The 25,784-nt window shown below is 36.7% G+C and overlaps 1 protein-coding gene across 1 annotated transcript; it reads right to left on the reverse strand.

Annotated features, from left to right (window-relative positions):
* Positions 1-388: 388 nt before the first annotated feature.
* Positions 389-25,784, reverse strand: DECR1 (2,4-dienoyl-CoA reductase 1; the record flags this gene model as incomplete). Its single annotated transcript, XM_084230235.1, has 10 exons — positions 389-448; positions 551-613; positions 1,040-1,186; positions 2,846-2,918; positions 4,773-4,872; positions 11,420-11,567; positions 12,493-12,579; positions 12,702-12,759; positions 13,878-14,080; positions 25,734-25,784. The coding sequence occupies 10 exons, from the start codon at positions 25,782-25,784 to the stop codon at positions 389-391; spliced, it is 990 nt and encodes a 329-aa protein (XP_084086361.1).

The following is a 25,784-nucleotide window of genomic DNA, read 5'->3' on the forward strand; positions in this document are numbered from 1 at the left end:
CTATAGATGCTCTATTTTCTCTCTTTTAACATGGTCCATCACCATGGGCATGGTTTACAATATAACTCAAATACTACTTCCTTCATTAAATTCCTCCTGATTTTTCCAGGTTACAATTATCTGTTGCTTTTTCTCACTTCTAAGTACTTCCTATCTCTATCAAAGTCTTCACTCACTTCCCTTCTATATTTTCTAAAAATTTCTCACAAGGAAGATATTATATCTTATTTATCTTTGAATATACAATGTCTACCTATACCTGGCCTGGCACATAATATATACTCAGTGAATGTTTGTTAATGAAAAGTTTATTAGACTTGAGTATATTCAAAAGATTATAGGCAACTTGTATCATTTCCGCTGTAACCAAGATGAAGGTCAGAGCAGTTCAGGAACCTTTTGTCTTCCTGATGAGTCCTTCTATTGTGTCCCACTGCTCCTTGGTGACCTAATACAAAGAGAAAAACTCAATTTAATGTGATTCTTGCATGTTGTTAAGACGTAGTGTCCAAGCTGCTAATATAATATTACAGACACAAAAGGGCATTACCTTCCGCAGACTGTTGAATTCCCCTGAAATAAATACTTCCTCTCCACCATCAAATCTAATGACCTGAAAAAAAAGTAAATAAAAATGGTGAAACTAACTCAAAGATTCTGAACTATTAGTCATTTTCCCATTCTAACTGAAAGCCCTATCTTTTGGGCATTTTAAATCAAATTCTTAATTTTAAAGACAAAACTAACAACTAAACCTAAACTGACTTACTGTTTAGTATCCTATTTCTATTATCTCCACAATTTCAAACTCTATCTTAAAGATCATCTTAAAGCATGTCCACTAGAGTAATGTGCATTTCATAAAATTTATCAATGAACAAATCTCATGAACTACAGTATATACTAACATTTTTATTTTATTTACAGCTGGATAAATACGTTAAATCATTTTTACACTCAACATTGTCAGGACTGATTCCACAAAACACCTCCCACCTTAAATCCTCCCGAGACAGTCAGGAGAAAGAGCAATGCTTACTGCTCCATTAATCCAAGAGGCATAATCACTACAGAGGAAAGCAGCAAGGTTTGCAAGTTCTTCCACAGTTCCTAGCCGGCCACAGGGAATTCTGTCAACCATTTCTTTCTCAAAAGCACCAGTTGGGTCAAGACGACTAAAGGCACCCTTAGAAATTAAGAAAATCATTACATTGTGTTTTTTAATTCAAGAAACAATTCTGCATAAAATTGTTAAATAACAATTTTCTTCCTATTTAAGAAACAAAGTTGCATGAAATTGAATGTTACTATGGCAGCCTGTTCATATCTTAGTCCTTGTAGGCAACAGGGAATTTTGCCAACTTCTTCCACATTCACTTGTTAGCTCAAATAGGTAATTTATCTAATATCAAACCTTTAGATTAATTACTAGAAAATACAACTTCGGGGTCTTCATTTGTAACATGAGGATACCTGTTTCATCCACCTCACTAAATTGTTGTAACGTGTAACAAAAGAGAAAATACCTTGAAACATGTAAAAGGTTAGTACTGCGGAAGTGCAACCAGAACCCCCTGGTGCAGAGGGGCTTGGGGGCTTTCCACCACCTGAGGGTATTCCCCAGGGGTATCCCCTTCCCATGTGTAGCCCCTCTCTCCCCCCCACACTTCTGCCAGTTTTTTTCGATCGGCCTTCACAGGCTGGCCACAGGCAGCACTTGCCCAAATAGATGGAACAGCATGTCTCAGCCCCAACAAAGCCACATGGCTGTCAGCCTCTGGCTCCACAGGGATCTGGTTACAGAAGCAGGGGTGCTACTGTCATTGGATTTTGTAAACATGAAAATGATTCAAGTAGGACATATTTAAGAGGAAATCCTTTTCCTCTTCTCTCTTTTCAAATAATAGGGAAAGAAGACTACAAATACATATGAATATTCAAGTAGAACAGAGAGAGAAAAACCATAACTATGGTTTCTGTTAATGCCAAACAATTTCTATTAATGATATGATAGAGCAAATCAAGATGACCTATGCATGTGCCTAGCTTAATAATAGGTGTTCCCATGCCTGCCCCGTGATACGGGCTATTCTCTGTAGGTAGCCAAGGAATGCTCTGCTGTGATATGCAGATACCAAATACGTCACAGATGCCCACTGAGGGGCCAGTTGGTAGCCAGCTCACAGGAACCCACATCACTTTATGTTAAAACAAAAAGAAGTGTGAGAGTGAAGTTATTTGGGGTAATGTGAGAAAACACATTACCTATAGATCTTCTAAGCAATATCTATAACAGCAAGAGTGATAATTATGAGTTGTAGTAAGAATCCATTAGGATTATTGATTACAGCTGAAATGTATGCCATTAGAAGAGTTTTTAATCAGGAAGAGATGGAACTAAGATAACATATTTAACTGAGTATTTGAAAGTAAAAAGGCAGACATGAGTCAAAGAAAGTGCTAGCAATACAGACCAAGATTGTCTGATAAATTTTTAGAGTATCTCTTAAAGCATTTCCACGATTTTAAAAAGGATATCAGGAGTAACAAACAAAGATTGATATCAAAGAATCTTTAAAATAAAGTAAAAATGAAGAACTACAGGACCAATAGTAGATCACTGGAGCAAATCAGACAAAATGCCAAAAGTGATGGCATAAAAGATTCCAGAATATGAACCTGACCTTGGTTAGCTGTTACATTCTTATTTCTTATAGTAGGATAATGACAAAATCCTCTCCCCACCACCACTCCTGTATTATGACACCACTCCTGATAGAGTATATCTATCAACATTCCATACCTTAATCATTTACAATATGATAAGAAGCAAACTAAAACTTACTTTGGTTTTTATAGGCCCAGGCTGGATCACATTGAATCGCATCCCATATTTACCCCATTCAGCTGCGAGTGACCTAAAAATTAAACAACATAGATTCTAAAATACATTAAAATACTAATAACCCAACAGTCTGTTTAAAAGTAGTCTATCATGACCTTCTTCGTGCTCCTTATATTGGTACATAACCTTCATTTTAGAATCTATAACACTGGATGGCACTTATTAATAGTATATTAGTCTTTCACCAGATTGGAATAAACAAAATGCTAAGGGTACACAGAGAATGATGAATTTTGTTCTAGAGTAATAAAAGAAACATTCCAGAGAAAGTGAGAGACTTGAAGGTAGGCAAAATATCAGAACAAATGCCAACAACAGCATAACCCAGGCACAGGATAATGAAAATAAACGATACATTTAAGAAACTGTAGAGCAGTTCAATAGAAATTAAAGCCCAGGGGCCTCTTGGGTGGCGCAGCGGTTGAGCACTGGGCTGCGCCCACAACCTCTGCAGTGCCAGTTTGATCCCAGGCCACCGGCAAGGGCCCCACATGGCACGACAAACCTCTCCTGCTGCACCCACTGCTCCCCTCAGCAGTGTGTTTGATCAGTCTGCCTGTTCTGCTCCCTGCTCTGGCTCTGGTGAATTCTCTCACCCTCCCACGTGTCTGACTGTACCCAGTGCTGGTATAAATAAATAAATAAATCTTAAAAAAAAAAGAATTAAATTCCAGGAAAACGGAATATGAATACAAGCTCACATGAGGATGGGGACTACTCTACTTTCTATCATTACAATCCCTGGGATATAACATAGTGTCAGACAAACAAAAGGCACACAATAAATATTTACCAAGTAAGTCATTGAACAAACAAAGGTCCAGGACAAGTACCATACTGAGTTTTGGCTCTTATTCCCAAAAGTAATGGAAAAAAATGACCTAAAGTTTTTAGTTCAGTTATTTCATAAGCAGATATATATTTTTAGAAAGATGATTCTGGTGGGACTGTGAATACAAAAATAAAGAGAAAAGAGACTGGTAGCAGAGAAACATACTGAAGGGCTATTACAGTAAGAAAAGCAAGCAGTGGTGAGAACCTGCACTACAACAAAGGCAGCAGAAAAAGTCAGTGGGGAACAGATTTGAAAAGCACTTCGATGCTGCTGGGAAAAGGCCACAAGACCTGGCAAGGGGTCACTGGTTTATGTTAATCCTATTAATCCTGTCCAGTAGGTATAAGAAGAAGATGAAGGTGTATTTAAGCAAGGAGAAGGATAGCACATGGTGCGTGACACGGCAAAAAGGCTGCAGTCCTGGGTTGTCAAGTCCAGATCCTATTTAATTTTACAGAAATTAAACATTTTAAATGTTTTTTTTAGATTTATTTTTTATTTATTTATGCATACAAGAACTGGGGTGTTGGACAGAGGTGCAGGGGATGAGAGGATTCATCACAGAGAGTGAGAACAGAACAGGCAGATCTACTGAAATACACTGCTGAGGGGAGCAGTGGGGGAGACAAGAGAGGTCTGCTGTGCCGTGTGGGTTAGCTCCCTCACTGGGGATCGAACTCATGCTACAGTGACTATGGATAGCTTGATAGCTCTGGGACTTTCACCTCTTCACCACAAAGGAGGCCCTAAATATTTTAAATTGTTAAAATTAAATAAAATTTAGTTTCTCAGCCACCACAGCCACAATTCAAGGATTCTGTGGCCATATGTGGTTATTGAATAGTGCAGATTTATAGAATATGTCCATCATTACATAAAGTTTATCCAGAAGATAAAATGTCTGTCTCCTCAGGAAATCAAATTAATCTATGTTTTTCCTTTCTTTGGATGGAGACCCTAAGCAGGAATTTAGTCCTATGAGCTACCAAGTGCATTATTTATCTTCAGTGACAAGATTAAAATAATACTCACTTGTTCATGGCTTCAACTCCTGCTTTGGCAGAAGCACTTGGTACTACAAAACCTGACCCGGACTCAGCATAGATGGTTGTAATAGCAAGAAACGCAGCTCCTGAAATTTTAAGGACATAGTAATTAAATTATATTGCTAAATAAACTCGCATCAGGAAAACATGACTTATGAGAATGGAAGCAGGCATAACAAACACTGAAGCATTTTTAAAAACTTCACTAGCCCTAAATTAATGAGAGAATGACCTTTCAAAAAATGCTGTATCTCACTAGTAATCTTGCTGTCATTTGGAATAACCCCGTCTGTGCTTGTTTGGAATTCTATACCAGGTGAGTGAACCAAGGCCCAAATCTCAAAAGCATGGCCCTTTAAGATCCTGCATGACCAGATGGACAGTATTTCTATTAGCTAAGTACACACTAAAGAATAAATCCAAATCAAAGCTAAATTATCAGAGACTTCTGCCTCAAGCTATAATGGGACTTGCCTTCCTCCTGTAAACATCAAGAAAACTAAGATACATGATACAACTATTTTGAGACACTGAACAGCAGGTAAGAAAGGACAATAATCCCTGAGAGAAGGAAAACAAATGAAATATGCTTTAAGATCAACCAGATTTTTGCCTGAAAGTAATATACATGTAGTATATTCGACACACTACACACTGACTATATAGATTATCATAAGGAGAAACACAAGCAAAACAGGGCATTCCCACTGATCTGAGGGGAGAGAGTAGGATTTGGGGAGGGAGGCTGTTGGAGTTTGTGAAGAGTGCGCCCCCAAGGAGGAAAGCAAACAAAAAAATTCACAACACTATATATGATTTGGAAATATAGGCCTCTTGGGTCTATGTTACCACACCGTACTCTAAGAAATTTAAAAGACGGAGAATTTAAAGGACTACAGAGAAAATAACTTTAAGAATATTCTTATGTCTGCTTTCTTTCTTCTCACATATTTAGTTTCTCTTTCCCTCCACATCTGCCAGAGTAGAAACAAAACTCAGCACAAACTGAGCTCAACGTGGGGGTGGGAAGGAGGGCAGGAGCACCATATTGAGGATGAGAAATAAGAATGGTGGTTAGTCATCCTGGTAACTTCTTTTATACATCACACACAGCCTTTGAGATCTCTGAAAACTATTTTGCTTCCAAAATCACTCTGAAAGAGGAGGGATGTGGAATATTAACATACACCATTACAGCACACTGGCAACAGCCAGCAACTACATCATCCTACAGCACAATTATAAAAGCTGCTTTCAAAGTGACAATTACACAAAGCAAATGCTCCTGCATGAAAGGGCTCCATTTTTCCAATTCAGATTTAACAGAAATGTTTATCAAGGTGTGAGAGAGGAGTTAAGCCATTATTACATAATTCAGATTCTGAAAATGAAAATATGCTCTTTGCTATCTTCCTTTAGGTCTTATTTTTTCAGCCTAAATGATATAGCTTTTGATAAGACATTGCTGTTTTCAACTCTCCCTGAGTATAAAAAGGAGGTAGAAATCTGGAATTGCACTGTCCTAATAGCATAAATGTTGCATGGTCAAAGAATGCCCCTGGACCTCAAAAAAAAAGGATAGTGATAGTAAAGCTCAAACCAAATAATTCCCAGATTTTGAGGGTTAGTCACAGATTTTTCTTTCAGGAGGAGGGCCAATTATTTAAATTAGAGTAACTGCCTAGGAAAAGTTTGTAAATGGCAGGTTTCTAACATTCCAAAGCAGTAAACAGAAATAAATCTGTGTTATTTAGTGAGGTCAAGTAAATGAAGAAAAGAGCAATAAATGAAATACATATTATTTTAGCCCACCCTTCATTATTTCAAAATGGAAACAAAAAGTCACTAAAAGTAAAACACTACCTATTAAAATGATAAAATGTGTAAGTTTTTGTTCCAATTTTAAAAGAATACTCAAAGGTTCTAAAGTAGAGCCTTCATTTAATCTAAATTATAAAAATTGAAATAATAAACAATTTTAGTTCCGTGACCAACAAAAGTGGACTAGTGTAAAAACATTTGGGCTCAAATGCTGATTAAACTACTTACTATCTGGTTTGCTGTATGACCTTAGGCAAGTTATTTCCCTGTTGTAGACCCTAGATAGACCATTCAGAAAATGAGGTTCAGCAAATATCATTAGATTCTAAGGATTTCTCATTAATTGCTGCTGTTGATTACAAAAATAATTACAAATTGATAATAACCAGCTTTCAACCATCAACTAATTTCAATTGATGCTATCTGACTTCCCAGCTATTCTTCCACTTTCATCGAAATTTAATTCCTGTTCTCAAACTTTCAAAATTATCTGTATCTGCACCTCGAACCTGAATTTCTATCATGCTGGCAGATTTCAACATCCAGGTGGGCAATGTCATAAATCTCACAGCTTCACAATCTCCCCATTCCAACAACCTCCACTTTCTTCTCAATTTAACCAACAATTTAAGTTTTGTCATCAATCCAGAATACTCAATACAGTGCCTTACTCTCTGGACTCTGTCCTTCTATTGATAGATCTCATATCCACATATGGTCTTTGATGCCTTATTGTAAATTCTGAGTACTTTAATTTCCTCCTAGTCAATGTGCCTGCTTAGAGCCCACTGTTAGATAAATTAATCACTGAAGTCTTAAACACTATAGTTTGTCAAAACATCCATCCTGCAACCCCACAATACCACAATGGCCTTCTTAACTCTTACATACAGAGTTTTAATAGTTACAAACTGCAGGTGAATATCACAAATTGCATCAATAAACTTCATCCAGGATCACAACATCTCTTGTCAACTTTTTTAATACCCAGATTAAGTCCCTTCCCATGTTATGATTACCAGAACATTCCTTCATTTGTTCTCCTTCAGTATCTCTCTTCACCGGGCCCTCTACTCAATATTAATCATGGCTTAATCTTCACTTGAATGAATCTTAAAATCCTTCAGTTTAACTTCACCCATCTCCACAGAGTAAAGTCCACACCCAAAACTCATCTTGCACCTCCTGACATTAAACATTATACATAAGCAACACTGAGCTTCTTGTTCTTCCAAAACATATAACTGAGCTATTGTTTGCAGCTATTGCTGTCAGCAGTAATCTCAATCATAGGAAAGTGAGAAAACTCTGCACATTCCCTTTAATTTTTGTGTTAACAGTTCACACATTATTTAGTCTAGAACAGCCAGGTGGTTAAAAAACCTTCTTTTCTGATAATTTAAATGCAAGAACAGTATAAGGCATTTTACTTATTTCAGAGGTTTCAACTGCTTCTTCATCTATATTGACCAAAAGGATCTTTTCTTTTTTATTCTTTCTACAGGTGGTGAATTATTTACATTTTCTCTTCTCTTCCTCTAGCACACAGCTGCTGCTAAGATTCCCTCAGGCACGCTTCCGCTGGCCTCCATCCTCTCCACAATGCCCTGCACAAACATTTCTTATTGATTTTCTCTTTTCCCTTCATGTCACATGACAAATCTACCTAACAGTGATCTTTTCCTCTTTCTCTTTTCCTGACACAGTCTCCAGCCCCATCCCATAATGGGCTATGGTTCGAGCTTTCTGGGGCTTCTTCTGACTAACCCTCCTCTTTGATTCCCTGAAACTCTGAAAATCTGGTAGAAATTATTTGTACCAAATTCTTTAAATTATCTAGGCTACCATATGTTCATTCACATATAAGAAGCAGCACATGGACATCTGTGGATCAATTTATATCTTCCATGAAGCTATTAAATCTAACCCCATGTTTTCTTACTAAATATTGGAGTAGCAATTAATTATCCAATCTATTTTACAGATGAGAAAGCAGAGTAGTGGTGAAAAATCATAGCTTACTGTGTCCAAGTATTGTGTGTAAACTAGAGGACCATGACCAAATTTAAACTCCAGTTTTCCCCAATAAACCATTTACAAAAAAAAAAAGCATATCATGTCAATAGTTAGTGACAGTGATAGCTAATGCATCAGAAATCTAATACACCACAATTCATCATATGTGAAAGTGAGACTTAAAAACATCTACCTCACATATTAAAAAAGATCAAATATGTCTCAGTTTCAATCCACATCTATATACGGGATTAAAATAGCATTCATCTTTTAGAATCATTTCAAGTGTTAAATAAGTTAATAAATATTTATCACTAAGAACAAAACCTGATACAGAATAAGTACTTGGCAAATATTAGGTATTAAAAGAAAGAAGGGGGGGAGAAGGAGAAAATTTGTCCTTAAAAACAATGCTTCACATGTGCTTATTCAATATTCTAACACCTACAACATCCTCTATCTTTAATAATTATAGAATAGTTATAGTAATCATGATAGAATTCCCATATGGGGCTATGCAAAAGAAATTCTAGTCTACTGGTATAAAGTAATCCATGTGACTCAATGACTTAAGCTAGTTCAAAATCTACTATAATAGCAGTAGATCTGCCTGTTCTGTTCCCCACTGTCTCTGGTGAATTCACTCACCCTCTGCATCTCTGGCCTACACCCCAGTTCTTGTATGCATAAATAAATAAATAAAATCTTTAAAAAAAAGAAGTAAAAGCTGATCTGAAGCATACAGGAGGGGAGGGGCAGGCAGAGGGTCAAAAGAGGGCAGGGAAGAGCATAGGGACTATGGTGATGGTTCATGGGTGCTGTAGGGACTACAACTGAGGGGGGAACAGTGATGTAAGAAAATAAAATAAATAAAAATAACAGCTAGAAGTTGAAAAAATGAGTTTCCCAGATATTTAACCTTAACTGTCTTCCTAACATACTTCCAATCACAAATTACCATATACTGCCTGCCCCTGATCTGACGTCCAGAATTACTACTTGAATACACGTCAGAGATCATTACCCCTGAGCTGACTGTCCATCCAATACCAGAATAGACTCCGCAGTATACTCCTCAGAACCCAGTAATACATGTCCTTAAAACTGTCACGTTAGAGCATCAATAACTGACAGGAATCTTGGTAGAATAAAAACTGGCTTCCATCTTTTAAAAAGCCTTTTAATATATTTTTAATAAAGCCCATAGAATTTTAATCAAATGTGGTGAATAAAAATAGATCAAAGTCTATGTTAAAATGAAAGACAATGATGAGAAAAGGGGGGCAAGTTGAACAGAAATCAGGGATCACAGGGATGGGCAGAGGGAAACAAAAGACAAAATCAGGCACAGACAGAAAGTGATGAAAGTGACTGAGAGAAATCAAGAGCAAAAGTGGAGAGTTGCTAGTGACAGAGAAATAAGTAAAGAAATAAATGAGATCCTGTGGTTCAAAACCACAGGATGCACCTGAGCTCTTGATTGCCCATCCAATGACAGATGCCACCTTACCACTCTTCCCTCATGGACCCTAACACCCAATTCATTGTAAACACGGCACTCTTAGCTACCAGAAGTCAGATCAGAGGACTGTCTACACTCACACTGCAAAAAAGAAACTGACCTAATGAGGAAAGGCTTCTGAAGCAGCAGAGAGAACATGGACAGTTCCATGCCTTCCTTGCTCCCCTCAAGACCCAAATGGTTTCCTTCCAGGAGCACAAGAACTCCTCTTCTGTCCTTACTCAGATACTCTCCACCATTTCTGAGAAAGTGCACCCCAACCTTGAAGACCCAACTCCAACTTGTTCCCACAGTTTTGTCCATCTCTGTCATCTAGATATGCAGTACAGAGCCTAATAAATAAAAGTTGTACGTGTCTAATAAACAAAAGTATATTAATTTTAGGCATATAAATATATTATGCATACATAGAACACACACATTTTACTTATATTACATAAACTTTTATAAAGAAATTTGTTCATAGCACCAAACAAAAATGATCTAGTAATTTCCTTCTAGATACAGTCTCTTTCCAACATCACAACCTCATTGATACCGTCATCATCCAAAGTATTAGGCCCAGCTAACGACTCCTTCTAATCAGCAAAGCCTGTGGACCTTATCTTCTAAATGCCTAGTTCATCCACCACGCCATTCATCAGAATGCCCAAAGAAAAAGGTTAATCCTGATGAATGGTTTCCTTCATCTCATCCATCCCCCACATTGTTGGCTAATAACCTTTCCAATCATTTCACATTCTTCCTGAGACACCTTCCAGAGAAATCCATAGGGAAGTAACATCCGATTTCCTTCAGAGTAAATATCAAACTGCCTATTAGAGCAAACTTGCCCATCCACTTCTCCCATAATCATTCCCCCTCCCCATCTCTAACCACATGGAATTTCTCATTAGGCCCTGAACTCATGTTTTTCCCCTCCACTAGGGCTCTTCCCATGGATATTCATATTTCCTTTCCCTCTCCCTTTTCTCCATATCATATCTTTAAAAATTCTGTTCCAAATGCATCTTGTTACTCAACTTTATAATCACTCTGAGAGAATTATTCACTCTCTGGATTTCCAGTGCATTGAAACATGTTTATTATATCCCATAATGCATAATATAGCATAAGGTAATTATTTAAGTATCTTTCTTTCCCATTAAATTATGAGTTGTACAAGAATAGACACTCTTGTACACTCCATTAACTTCTGCAAGAATCCCCACAGCACAGCAGAGAATTGAGTATAGTAGGGTCCCAATAAACAAGTGAGAAATAAATCAACATACCTTTCTGTGCTTTAATTAGTTGCTTCCCAATTTCTAGTGTCACAAAGGCTGTGCCATTTAGAACTATGTCAGTTATAGTCTTCCAAGCATTAGCAGAGAGTCTTTCAGTGGGAGAAATAAAATTCCCTGCTGCATTGTTTATCACAATCTAGTAAATGAATAAGGCAAGTTACAAAACTTTTAGATAAGTAAGAATATCTTCCCACAGGGCTTTTATTTCTGAAATTAATCCAAATAATGTAATAAAGCTGAGGTTCACAGTCACAACCATGAATTAATACCAAGAGGTTTAGTTTGGTTTTACTTTTATTGAGCCTGTGAAAATCTATTTATCAAATTTCAGAATCCTAATTCTTGATATTTACTACATCAAAATTAGGGTAGAACCCATTACTGAGAAAATACAGACTAATTATATCTACTATGTTGCCATACTTTATTTCAAGGAATTTCAAGAAATGCCTTTCAAGTCATTTAATTGCTTGGTTTCATTTTCACTTAACCTGGCTCAAAGAAACTTTTGGTTGATGACCTATTTCTTCACTATAAATAAGATTCCCCTTAGATCTATAGCAAATACAGTATTATCAGTCTCTCTAAAAATATCTTTTACAATGAAAAGTGCTCTCTTTGATATTACTAGAGGAGATAATCTCTTTTCAATACCCTTATTATCTCAGGTCTAAAAGAGAAATCTGGAGGCTCTTGTAGAACTCTTTGCTTTTGTTATTCTCCTCCACTGAGAGGGATAATCAAAACTTATTAGGAAAAGCAAACAGCATGAATCATTTAAAGTAGATATTATGCTCTTGGGTGGCTGTGCTTCTTATTTCATAATCTTATTAAATAAAGTCAAATCAGGTTTTTTCTATATGATTGTAAATGCAATTTTAAAGTATTCCTGAGAGGAAAGAGTGTAGCAGTCTTAGAGCTGGCATTTTCCTAAGGACAGAAAATAGGTGCTTCTCAACACAGAACATGCTTACATCAATATTCTATTTCCTTAGTGCATCTTAGTGAGTGTTATCAACATCAAACACCTTGTACTTTGGCCTTACCACCATTACACTTACATCAGGAAGTCCTGCAACTTTGATCAGTTCCAACACAGTATTTCGAACCATTTCAGGATCCCTCACATCACACTGAATTGCGTGAACCTACAAAATAAAGAAAAAAATATTATAACTTAGCATTTCTTAAACCACAAACATGAGTGTTATTTAGGCATTCCTAAATCTGAATTCCTAAATCTGAATTAAATAACTGTTTTTCAGTGTACCTTATTTCCAGTTTGAGAAGAAATTTGTTCTGCAGTAGCTTTCAAAACATCAATCTTCCTAGAAATAAATACATGGCACTTTGCATGAATTCTGAAATGACTTCATATTTTTTCAATTCTTCAGTTAAGGAACAAAGAATATAGCTTAAAGAAACATTTTTTAAAAAAATGCAAAAGTTACATCCACCAAAAAAATCAGTATGAATAGATTCACTTTCTAAGTTAAATTCAAGTAACTTTTATATATCTGACACTAACTTATTGAATTATTCACTTTTAAACCTGTTATTTTCTATCTATTCACTTAAATTTTTTTCTTAATTACAATCATTTCTATCTGATTCTTTGCCCAAGACTACTTTAGAAAGAAACATATTCATGGGTATAATATAAGCTTATATTACAGTATATAAAATCTATATTATTATATCAAATCTATATCAGTAGATTTTAGACCAAATTTATGGGTGTTAGAAATCAATATGCATTTAGAATTCCATGCTCTTGAAAGAAATACAAAAATAAACTATACAGTTCTAGAAAGAAAATATATTTAACACTCAAAAACATTTCAACATAAAAACAAAAATGTCCTGGCTAGTTTAAATTAAAAAGAAACATCTGAAATAAATTCCTTTTTACATAGTGACTTGTCATTCAAACTACTACTTAGCTGATATAAGTAGCAGGGGGTGGATTTTTGACTAGTTTCTAAAGCTCTAGTCTGACATCGGTATAGGGCGCCAGGACAGTCCTAAAGCAGAAGAAATTCCTTTCACATAGTCTTACCCTAACTACATTCATCACAACATATTTTGAAATATTTGCCCATCTTAGAGAAAATGAAGGTGCACATCCATATCACAGTACAAGGTCAACTATTCAAACAGCCATCGTAACCATTCCCCCTGAAAACAAAATAGCTGCAATGTAGTACTTTTTGACTTCATCTTCCACATACGGAAAAAAATATTCCATCACTGAATTGGGAAATGTATACGTCATCAGTGCCATAATCAACCATTATTTCTATCACCACAAATCATAACTGACTTTCCAAGGAGATTTATTTAAATAATCTAAAGGTTGGTTCATAGAAGACTAAGAGGCAACTCAACACCTCTAGCAAACTGCTCTCAGCACTGCAGCATAGATTTGTTTCCTTGGTGGACTTACCGGCTGGCTATCACGCACTGAGCACCCAGGCTGGACAGAAGAGTTGTCATTCCTTTACCCAGGCCAGTGCCGCCCCCAGTGATGAAAGCCACTTTTCCTTGAAAACTATTAGGTGGCAGCATGGCTTTTTGAAGGGGTGGAAAGAATTTAGACTGAAAAGCTTCAGTGCTTTGATATAATATTTGTGTTCCATGACTGAAAAGCTGAAAAGGGTAAAAAAAAATGAAATTTGCATGTATGTCTTTCCACAAAAGAAAATGAGTTTTTTAAAAACTTACTCTTGAATTTAATATTAACCGAATTCTTAGATTAACATAAACTTACTATAACATGTCGGCATTGTATTTAGTTATACTTTTTTCTTTTGGAATGTTAAGTGACAGTGGAATGGTTAATAGTATGGACTTTAGATCTAAACTACAAGGACAGAATTTTCTCCCTAATAGTATAACCTTCAGTAAGTTATTTAACCTTTTCTTTAGCGAAAGTTCAATTTCTTCTATAAGTGGAGATAGTAATAGAAACTTGGTCCTAGGCACTTTAAAGATTTACATGAATTTATATAAGCAAAATAAATGCAACATTGTAGAGTACATAATAAGCACGCTATAAATGTAAGCATTATTATTTGCAGGTATTTTGTTTAAATTTAACTTTTGAAAAACTAGCTAACAAAGCATCTTGTCTTATAAGAAGAATAACTCAGATAAAAATCACATTCCATCTTTGAATCACTGAAGGAAATTATGAAAATTTCTCTGTGATTTTTCTCTGAAATTTCTCTGCTTCTTCTGATTTTGTCTTCTGGATCACAAGTTTAAAACAGGTAAAATATGTCATATTTAAAATGGGAGAAAAATTCAACCATGTTGAACTGAAACACATTTATATGATGCTATATTATATTTCACAGTTTATACTCTCACATTACTTGTGAAAAATCACTGCAATTCTCTCACATTTAATTATATAAACAGATTTTAAATGTAGGACATAATAACAAACGATAGGAGCTAATACTCAGTAAATGTTTCAGGATCACCCATGAAATTGGTAATATTTCTACCCAGTTGTACAGGAGGGGCACAGAGAAGTTCAATGTATCATTCAAGCTGCAGAACCAAGATTCAAACATCAGCTGACAGGTTCCAGAACCCCCTTATATATTTCCTCTCTATTCACTGAGTTTAATGATCATACCAAAGACGGATGTGATAGTCCCCATCAGGTTATGGTTGTGAGAATAAAAAAACCCACACCCATCATTTCCCACTAAAGCATTACTGTACACTGAATGGGCTACCATCAAATGATGCAGAAGTTTATCCTAAGAAAACTACACAAGAAAATACTTATGTGATGTTAAATGAAAATAGGAATATGTAGTATACTTACTATAATGAAATAGATATGTGCAGAAAGAAGGAAATAACCACAGTGAATAGTAGGTCTATTGGACTCTCAGTACATTAACTCTAACAACCCTATAAAGTAAATCCTATTATTACCTCCATTTTATAGATGAGAAATGTGAAGTACATAAAGGTCAAGTAACTTAAAGACAAACAATAATAATCAGTAAAGATTTAACTCAAATCCAAAATCTGTCTGACTTCATTGTTCATTCATTCACTATGTTAAAGGGTTGTTATCCTTAGATGGTAGAATTATAAATGAGTATTTGCTTTTTTGGTTGATTGGTTTGTAACATTTTCAAAATCCCTTCAATAAGGATGATTTAATTTTATGATTAGAAAAATGTAATTAGAAAACAAAATTTGAGAACATGTATAATAATTTGTAAAAAATGAATTTGTAAATCTGGATTATGTTCCATGCCTGCCATTTTATTTCCTTTAGCTTCATGTGGGCAATGCTTTTGTTTTCGTATCATTTTGCCAAAGCATGATAACCCAAGCAACCAACCATAATCTTTCTCTATATAATGACAGTTTTACTGTTTTTTTTTTTTAAGATTTATTTTATTTATTATACGAGCACTGGGTACAGTCAGAAGCGTGGGAGGGTGAGAGAATTCACCAAAGTCAGAGGTGAAAGCAGAGCAGGTAGAGTGACACTGCTGAGGGGAGCAGTGGGCGGCAGGAGAGGTCTGCCCGCCATGTGAAACCCTCGCCCGGTGGCCGGGGAACGAACCTGCGCTGCAGTGGCTGTGGGTGGCTTCGCAACCCAGCGCTCAACCGCTGAGCCACCAGGGAGGCCCTAATGACAGTTTTACTTAAGGATACCACCTTCCTTCAGAACTATTACATTAAAATGATGACTCACAAATTTTGTGCAAGTTAGTTTGGAGAGCGTGTCATTACCTAGAAATAACAAAAAAAAGTGTCCTAATTTTCCAAAGACTCTACAATGAATTTTTATTTATTTACTGTTGATTTGAATAGGGAGTCTGACGTGGTGCTTTATGAAAGATAAGTAAGGTGCATACAAACTATCTTTTATTATTTTAAAACATTTCTCAACTTCTTAACTGGTAGGGGAAAAAAAGAATAAAGGAAAAACAATCACATTTGATAATAAAAATTCCTAATAAATGTCAATAATGTGACAAGTTCCTACAAAGCAGAGTCTGTTACACCTCACTTGATTAGATCAATACTGATCTTAGGACTCCCCTTTCCTGCCAAACTAAAAGTGACAGAACTGACATGCTATGTCAATTCACATTACTTACTGATAACTCACAGCATATATTGAATATTAATTCAAGCCCTCTGGTTGCCTAAAAGCAAGTTGTGTACTTCAACAGTAGAGACACATGGATATGAACAGATCTCACATGATCTTATTATAATCAATCTCCTATTTTTACAAAGAAGGATCCTGAATAACATGAGGTAACATTTTGGCTATTTCTTTTTGAGTCATAAAAAGTGAATACAAAATAGGCTTTTAAAGATTTTCAAATCTTACCTTGTGGTTTTTCTAGAAGTAAGCTGTTTTGCAAAAATGGAAATAAAACCTTTTGTATTAAGACTGATTTCTCTTGAGATCTTTAAAATTGTGAAAACACTTAAGTGTTCCAAATGGGGCATTACAGATTTATTTTTTGTAGTTAGAAGTACTAAAATCTCCCAGAAAAAAAAAATTATTTATCATCTTGCTCCCTTCTCATTCTGTAGTCATCATTCTCTATTTTCATGTACTCCTAAAGGATAGCATCTAAACCAATAAAAAGCGAGTACTGCACTTTTAACCTTCAAAATGGCAATTCTGGTTTTTTTGGGGGGTTTTATTGGTTTTTTTTTTATAGAGGCATGTTTTTTTTATATTATTTATTTATTTGTTTGTTTGTTTGTTTGTTTATACAAGCACTGGGTACAGTCAGAAGCAGGAGGGTGAGAGAATTCACCAGAGCCAGAGCGGGGAGCAGAGCAGGCAGAAGGACCGAAGTACACTGCTGAGGGGGGCAGCGGGCGGCAGGAGAGGTCTGTGCGCCATGTGGGACCCTCCTCCAGTGGCCGGGGAGCAGCCGGGGATCGAACTGGTGCCGCAGAGGCCGCGGGCAGCTTCGCAACCCAGCGCTCAACCGCTGCGCCACAGGGGAGGCCCAAAATGGCAATTCTGAAAGTCCTGCCTCTTCCCTAGCAAATGAGATATGTATACAAGTGAGATTTATACCTAAATTACTTAACTATTTTGGCTAGTTTAAAATGTTAACAGCAAATATTTAAAACAGAGATAGATGGATGATCTTAATCCAAATGTTTTGTCAGGTCTAGCTGATGTTTTACATTTTAAGCCAATATTTGGATATTGGAAGAATTCAGATAAAAATCTGAAGTTGTACCAACACTTAAGTCTACCTCCCTACGAGGCTGGCTTCATGACTTCCTGAAATGAGGCCTCATGTCCTCTCAGCCCCCACTCACAGGAGCCCAGATGGTCTTTTACTAGGAGGTCTCTTGCATTTATAGGGCCTTCAGGGACCTGGGAGACCGCTTTCATTTACAGGCCTTCCGGGATGTGAGGTATTTGTTGTGAAACCCTTAATCTAAACAAAACCCAAGAAGCCAATACCCCCCAAACGGGAGTAATATCTGGGTTGTTTTGTTTGGTTGGTTTTTTGCACCATTGTTACCCTTCTAAAATTTTATATAAATCAAGTTTCTGTGAAAATAGTTGTCTAACATGCTACTTATATTAAGAAAACCCAGTTTCAAACATGTAAAAATCATATAACAGACTCTCATATGGAAGTTGTGGAGTCAAATTAATGTTTAAATAACTGTGTTTAGCTATTTTACCATTATTACAATTGAGTGATTGGGCTTTCATTTTATAATTCCATCCGTCAAAAATAATGATGTCCTCCAGAGTCAAAAACATACAAAAATTAACTTTAGCATTCAACTTTATCATTCAAGTCAACTTTCCAATGACTCTAAATTATGACATCTTAAAAATTAATTTTATATCCAAGAAAATCCAAAATCTATAGATGTAAGAATTCATTTACAAACAGAATAATTGGGCAAAGTGCTTAAAAGGCTGTTAAGGCAAAGAAAATATATGTCATATTTATAACTGAAAAAGCATAACAAAGAGATATATCATTTTTGTTCTTACAAAAAATTGTTTTGTTCGTACAAAAAAGATTTCTAATTTTATAATATGAAATGCAAAATAATCCAGTTTACTAAAGTCACTCTTACGATCTGCTAAAATGAATTATGCAACTTCTTTGGAGGCCGGACTTGGCAACATTTATCAAAATGCAAATTTATCAAATTACAATTGAGTGATTGGGCTTTCATTTTATAATTCCATCCGTCAAAAATAATGATCTCCTCCAGAGTCAAAAACATACAAAAATTAACTTTATCATTCAAGCTGTTGGACAATATGGGCTCAATCTGCCTTTCTAGCCCCACATCCAGTTCCACCTCATAGGAACCAGTCCCTCAGTACTTCTGAAACTTGCCAAACACTTTCCCCTTCTGGCCTTTGCTCCTGCTTTCTCTTCAGCCAGTTTTTTCCTCAACCTAGCAAAATCAAGCTTCAAAATCTCATACCCCTGTTAAAATTGAGCCAAATGAATTCCTCTTCCATCAGGTTTGCTATCTGCCACCCTATGCTGTGAGCCAGCAGGGAGACAGAACAGTCCCCATTAATCACTGTAATAGGATTCTGGCACTAATTAGACATTCAATAAAAGGTTGTTTATTGTATGTATCACTGATTTGCCTACATCCAAAAAAGCATGGGTGCAGACATTTAGAGTGTTATGGAGATATGTGATACAAATCTAGCTCTTTGCCACCCATTTTAATGTGTTAAAATAATGGTTTCCAATGACTCTAAATTATGACATCTTAAAAATTAATTTTATATCCAAGAAAATCCAAAATCTATAGATATAAGAATTCATTTACAAACAGAATAATTGGGCAAAGTGCTTAAAAGGCTGTTAAGGCAAAGAAAATATATGTCATATTTATAACTGAAAAAGCATAACAAAGAGATATATCATTTTTGTTCTTACAAAAAATTGTTTTGTTCGTACAAAAAAGATTTCTAATTTTATAATATGAAATGCAAAATAATCCAGTTTACTAAAGTCACTCTTACGATCTGCTAAAATGAATTATGCAACTTCTTTGGAGGCCGGACTTGGCAACATTTATCAAAATGCAAATTATAAATACCCTTTGACCCAGTAACTCCACACTTAGGAATTTATCCAACAGGGGAAGAGGAGAGAAGTCAAGTTCAAAATTATGCATTAGAATGAAAATGAAATTAAGAAAACAATTCTATGTATAATTACATGAAAAAGATTAAAATACAAATAAATTTAATAAAAGAAGTGCAAGACTTAAAAACTAAAAACATCATTAATAAATTAAAGACCTAAATAAATGGAAACATATCCTGCTTTCAGGTATCGGCAAATTTAACTTGTTAAGATGGCAATGATCTCCAAATTGATCTACCCATTCAAAGCAATTTCTATCAAAATCTCAGTTTGCTTTTCGCAAAAGTTGGCAATCTTATCCAAAAATTGATTTTCAGGGGTTCAGAAATGCAAGGGATTCAAAATAGCCAAAAATACTCATTTAGGCATTTTTTTGTAACAATAAAGATGATCTGTAATAAACAATCTATCTTCATTTCCATGAAGGTTATACAAGCTATTAAGACACAATCATGTAACAGAATACTACTGATACAAAGAAGCTACAACTTACAAGGTAATCTATGGCTACATATATTATTTACTCAATCACTCAACAAATATTTCCTGAATATCAACAATGTAAGGTATTACGTGTTAAGGGAAAAATCCAAGGTATGATGAGGACATCATCTCATATATATTGAGGAGGATCCACAAGAAACAATTCACGGTAGCAGCCTCTTAGGAGAGGGCTTATTGACTTGCCACATATTGTCCTTTTGTACTGCTAAGTGCTTGAAAGTCTATAGCTGATTTTTCATTAAATGTCATTAACACAAAATCAAATCATATGTGTATGCATATGGTACAGAAAGGGTATAAAGGAGAACAAAATCTCAGTCAGAAGAAAACTAACATAGTATCAGTTTTTAGGTAAAGATGGATGCCTTATTTGAAAAGTAAGTATTCTATATTCAACACATAAGTGTGAACTATATTTATAAAGACAATGAAATATTAACATATCTATTTTTTTTACTTTTTAAGTACCTGTTAGATTAGATAAAAATGAAAATCAAATTTATTCTGACTCAAATTCACATAAGAGCTTTACAGGCTGGGCCTTAACTGTCCTACAAAAATGTCTGCTTGGTAAAGATTGAACAATCTTGTTTCCTTAACATTCCCTTTTAATCTTACTTTTCAAAGAAGGCTTTTGAAAAATGCAGTGTTACATTCCCAGAGCAATTATAGTCCCTGCAAACAATAAACCTTCAATGACTACTTCTTGATGCATTTTGCCCAGTTGCTAGAAGGCACACGTTTGTCCTCTGCATGCATCCATGGCCACTTCAGCTCAGTGGATATGGTTCTTGGCTAGAGGCATCTGGAAATACAAGGGGAAGCTAAATGGGGCTCTCTACTTGATGATCCTGTGCAGAAAAGGACAGTCCTATAGAATGAAGAATCATCCCACCCCCAGATGCCAAGAGTGACCCCCAAGTTTTCAGAGAACTGAGGTGCCCAAACTACTCACACCACCTGTTTGCCACAGGTCAGGTTAAGTTCATACTCTGTGCCTGTGGAGTGCTTGAGCACCTCTGCTCGGTCTTTAGCTGCACAGAGGCCACCAATATTCTAAGCTTCTGCAGAACACAGATTTCGTTGCCACAACAACTTGACAGTAAGGATAAGCAAATAAAAAAGAAAGTTAGCTGGACTCCATGTTCTAGTGGCTCAACTGAATTATGCAGTTGTTGCCAGTAACATGAAAGAAATTACTTTTTTGAGTAATGGTATACCTTACAGCAATGAACATGAGTTTTTGAGAAAGTACTTGCTCTGTACTTCCTATTTTTATTCTAATTCTTATCTGTCTGCAGTTATATGTAAACCTGTCAGATGTTTCACCAATACTACACAATAAAAGGAAATGAAATCAAAGAGAAATTATCAGGCAATTTGCAATTTTCAACTTGGATTTTCACTGCTCCTTGCCTCTGCCTTTGGTCATCAAACTGATCCCTATCACATTAGCCAAAACTAATAACTATCTTTTTTGAACCAAAAAATAGAACCCTTGTTCTTGAAAAGGGTTCATTTTGATTTGGGAATCTGTTTGCTCATATGAAAAAATATTAGAAATAAACATGGTATTAGTATAAAGTTAATTTATTTATTTTTAGCAAGTTTTACTGACCATCTATTACGTTCCAGACACTGTTCTAGGCAATGGCAATAAAACAGTGAACAAAACAGATATAAGATTCTACCCTCAGAGATTACCTCTGGAAAAAGGGAAAAACAAAGTGAAATAGGTAATATATTAAAAGCGAATATGTGCTGTGGGGAAAAATAATACACAGAATAGGGGTAGAGAGTCGCTGTTTCGAATAGAGCTGTCAGTGAAGCTCTCAAAGAGATAAGTTGAACGAAGATCTAAGGGAGGTGAAGGAATGAGTCATATAGTTCATTTTAGCAGAGGGAAGAGTAAGACAAAGATCCTGAGAAAGAAGGTGCCCGGCCCACTGAGGAAGAGTCAAGGCACCAGTCTAGCAGCAGTATAAGGAAGGAGGCTAGAAGGGCAGGAGGGGAGGTCAGTGATGTAAATAAAGGGGGCTGGGTCATGCAAGCCGAGTTGCCCACTATGTTAACTTACGCTTTTACTCTGGGTACAGGGAGAAACACTTGTAAAGTTTTGAGCAGGGCACTGACAACATATGCCTTAAGTGTTTAGAGGATCGTTCTGGCTGCTGTGCTGAGAATGGAAAGTAGAGATGACCTGTTCAAGCAGGGAGACTAGGTATGTTGCTTTTCTATCACACCGGCAAGAGATGATGATGGCTTAGATGAATATGCCATCAGCAGAAGGGGTAGAAGTTAGCAAATAAAATGACCCATCCAGCGGGAATATACCAAAAATGAAGATGCAATGATTTATCACTATACCTGCTATTGTCTGATCCAATTATTTCTTCTTGCCTCAAAGCCCAAATTTAGCACCCATTATACTGAGGTCTCCCATTATACTGAAAAGATCAAGACTATGCAGTGGAGAGCTTTTCCACCTCTCTCTACTACAACTCAACACCCGTTACTTTTTGTATGGCTTTTGTATTTTAGAAAATTGTGAGCTACAAAGTAATGGAGCCCAGTTAGGAGAAGGCATTCATCTAGTGGGAAATAACCAGGGTAGCAGAAATAAAAATGAGACACTTTCCACACTAAAAATGAGACACTTTCCACACATATTTAACATGCTGATTAGCTAAACTCAGAAGCCAACCAGCGCTATCAAGCTATTGCCACTGCAGCATGAGTTAGATGGCATGAGTGAAATCCCAGGGAGCTAACTCACATGGTACAGCAGACCTCTGCTATCTCATCCGCTGCTCCCCTCAGCAGTGTACTTTAGTAGATCCGCCTGTTCTGCTCCCCACTTTGTCTCTGGTGAATCCTCTCACCTCTTTCTATACCCCACCCCCAGCCTCTGGCCTACACCCCAGTTCTGTATGCATAAATAAATAAATCTTTTTAAAAATATGTATTTTTTTAAATCTTTTAAAAAAATTCCTTATCACCATGAAGTTTATATTCTGGAATTTTAACATGGGAAAAGATTTCGGAGGCTTTCCAGGGAGGAAAAAGAAAACCCAAAACACACAAAAAAGAAAAAGTACCCACTGGCCTTATACTTCTCCTTGACAATATTCATACTTTCTGAAGACGACTACACAATATTAAACTCTAAAGGAAAAACAAAGTAATATATCCAAGCAAAATTATGCCTATCTACCCATCCATTTATCAGCACAAGGGGATGGCTGGAATGCCCTTTCAAAATGTTAGCTCTCATCATTTCTGGTGGCCAGTTTGGGGTCATGTGTTACTTTGGGGTTTTTGTTTTTTAATTATATCACTTAGAATTCATAAAGGCCAGATGAATGGCAGTGTGCAACAAAGAGATCAAAGAATCTACAAGAGAATGGCATTTCTTCCCTCAATTTCACAAAATAAACTTAAGCTTACTACTACATGAGATGAATCCTTGTAGTAATACTATTCCAATTTCTTTTTCCTAAACTTACTTTGCTCCACTAAATTGATGTCAAGATCCACTCACATATTTTCTGGAGCTTGCAAAACAGACATGAGGCTATTGGTTTAATGATGACAACCATTCAACACTGACTATGGCTCAATGAGATACTTAATCATGGAGAGCCAAAGAATGCCCAGCACTTATTAAGCACTTAATTAGCATTTCCTGATAATCGAAATGAGTGATTCCTTCAGTTGAGTAGTCTGCAACCTAAGAACTGGGTTCCTATATTTATAATCTTTGCATTTCCAGGCGGAGGTCCAGGTTCAGGCCTAGAACCTGATTAAATACATGTTTGAGGCCTAACTATCTAAGAGAACAATTTAATATAACATTTCATAAATACAATGTATGACAAATAAAACATTTCTCTGGTTCTTAGTAACAAAAAGTATTTAAATGAGGAGTTTTAACTGTAACAATATGTATTTGCCAGCAAAAACATGATATTCCCTGTAACAACATACCAGTTCACAGATGTGAAGACTTTTCTTCTCCAGGAATTCAAACCCTAGCCTGCTTGTGCCAGAAAGGACACAAACTACAAGACAGAGGCCTCTCTTGCCTCCAAACCCCATCCTCAAAACTTCCATTTTTAAGCAAAGTAATTTCAAAATTGTCAGATTGCAATTAATTTTTAAACAAGCTCATTTTCTCCCTCTCAAACTGTATTGTCTAATGGTGTCAGGGAGCAGGATACTGTCGGTGTGACCTTATTACTACAGTCCTAATGATCTGTGTTAAAAAAAAAATCTCTGAAGAAGTTTCTACCTCACAGAGCCCTTGTAGGATTCAAATGAGAAGGTTGTTTGACAATCTTCTTTGAAAATGACCTATAACCTAAATCTTTACAGGAGGAGAAAACTGTTTCTGAACCCTAACCTTGAACAAATCTCACTTTTTAAAAGAAAGTTCTCTTACTTGAGTGACTCACCATATAGTTTCCCTGTTTTCATATTTGGAATTTGTGCAATTTTTTTCAAAAACGAATAGCACTGCCATCCATTCTACCGAAAAAAAGGGGTTTTTTTACAGATTTTTTTTTTCTGACTTGTGCTTTTTGGTTTAGTTTATTAAGATTTTTACATATAACTGGAGAAGGGCTGTCTTGGATATATATTATTACTATTTTTAATTTTCCTTTTTATTCCCCACCCCCCTTTGCAGCTATCTCTACTTGCATATTTTATTTTGACTATGAGTCCAGCAAACAGATATTAACAAAACAAAGTAAAAAACATGGAAGGGCAGCGTGGAAGCCAGCCTGAGAACATTTCATCCAGATTTACCACTTAGGAAGGGGAGCCACAACAGGTGCGCTTAGTTACTCTTTTTCTTCTTTTTATGTGACTATGTTTACATTAATGTTTAAATGCACAACTAGGGCAAGAATGAACTTTCTTCATAAAAAAGGTCTGAGGCCACCCTGGTGACGCAAGGCCTTAAGATGAAACCTATGAAGCTACCAGCTGCCACTGCAGCAGGAGTTGGATCCCAGTCCAGAGAGATACCCACATGGCGCAGCAGACCTCTCCTGACTCACCCGCTGCTCCCCTCAGCAGTGTACCTCAGCCAATCTGCCTGCTCTGCTCCCCACTCTGTCTCTGGTGAATCCTCTCACCTCTCGCACCTCTGGCCTGTACCCCAGTTCTTGTATGCATAAATAAATCTTAAAAAAATAAAAATAAAAACAACGGTCTGCAGCCAAGGCCAAAGCTCCCGCTGGTCCCTCCCACTCCTCGAAAAAGGCTTGCCAGTGCACTGTCCTTCTAGCCTTTCTACCTATCTTACTCACAACTTTCAAACTTTGAGAACCACCTGCTCTCCCTATTACCCCACTCCATCCCCACAGGCAGCATAATGTGATTCCTTCTTAACCCCACCCTGGGGCTCCTACGGACTATTTCCAGAGATGTGTCCACCCGACCCTCTCTCCTAGCGTCAGGGGAACCTTCTGCTTCTCCTCGCTCTGCGAGGCCCCCCTTCTGCCGCCCGGACACACTCCTCCGGGCGCCCGAGGTCGCGCCTCTAGCCAAGCTCAGCGCGGCCGGCCGCGGGCGCTCCCGGCAGGGGGGCGCGGGCCCTGACCCCACCCCACCCGGCGCCACCTTACCCGCGGAGCACCGAGACCCCGAGCAAAGAAAGCTCGGCCTAGCAGCGCCAT

This window comes from Talpa europaea (genome assembly GCF_964194135.1).
Source record: "Talpa europaea genome assembly, chromosome: 3".
Classification (NCBI taxonomy): domain Eukaryota; kingdom Metazoa; phylum Chordata; class Mammalia; order Eulipotyphla; family Talpidae; genus Talpa; species Talpa europaea.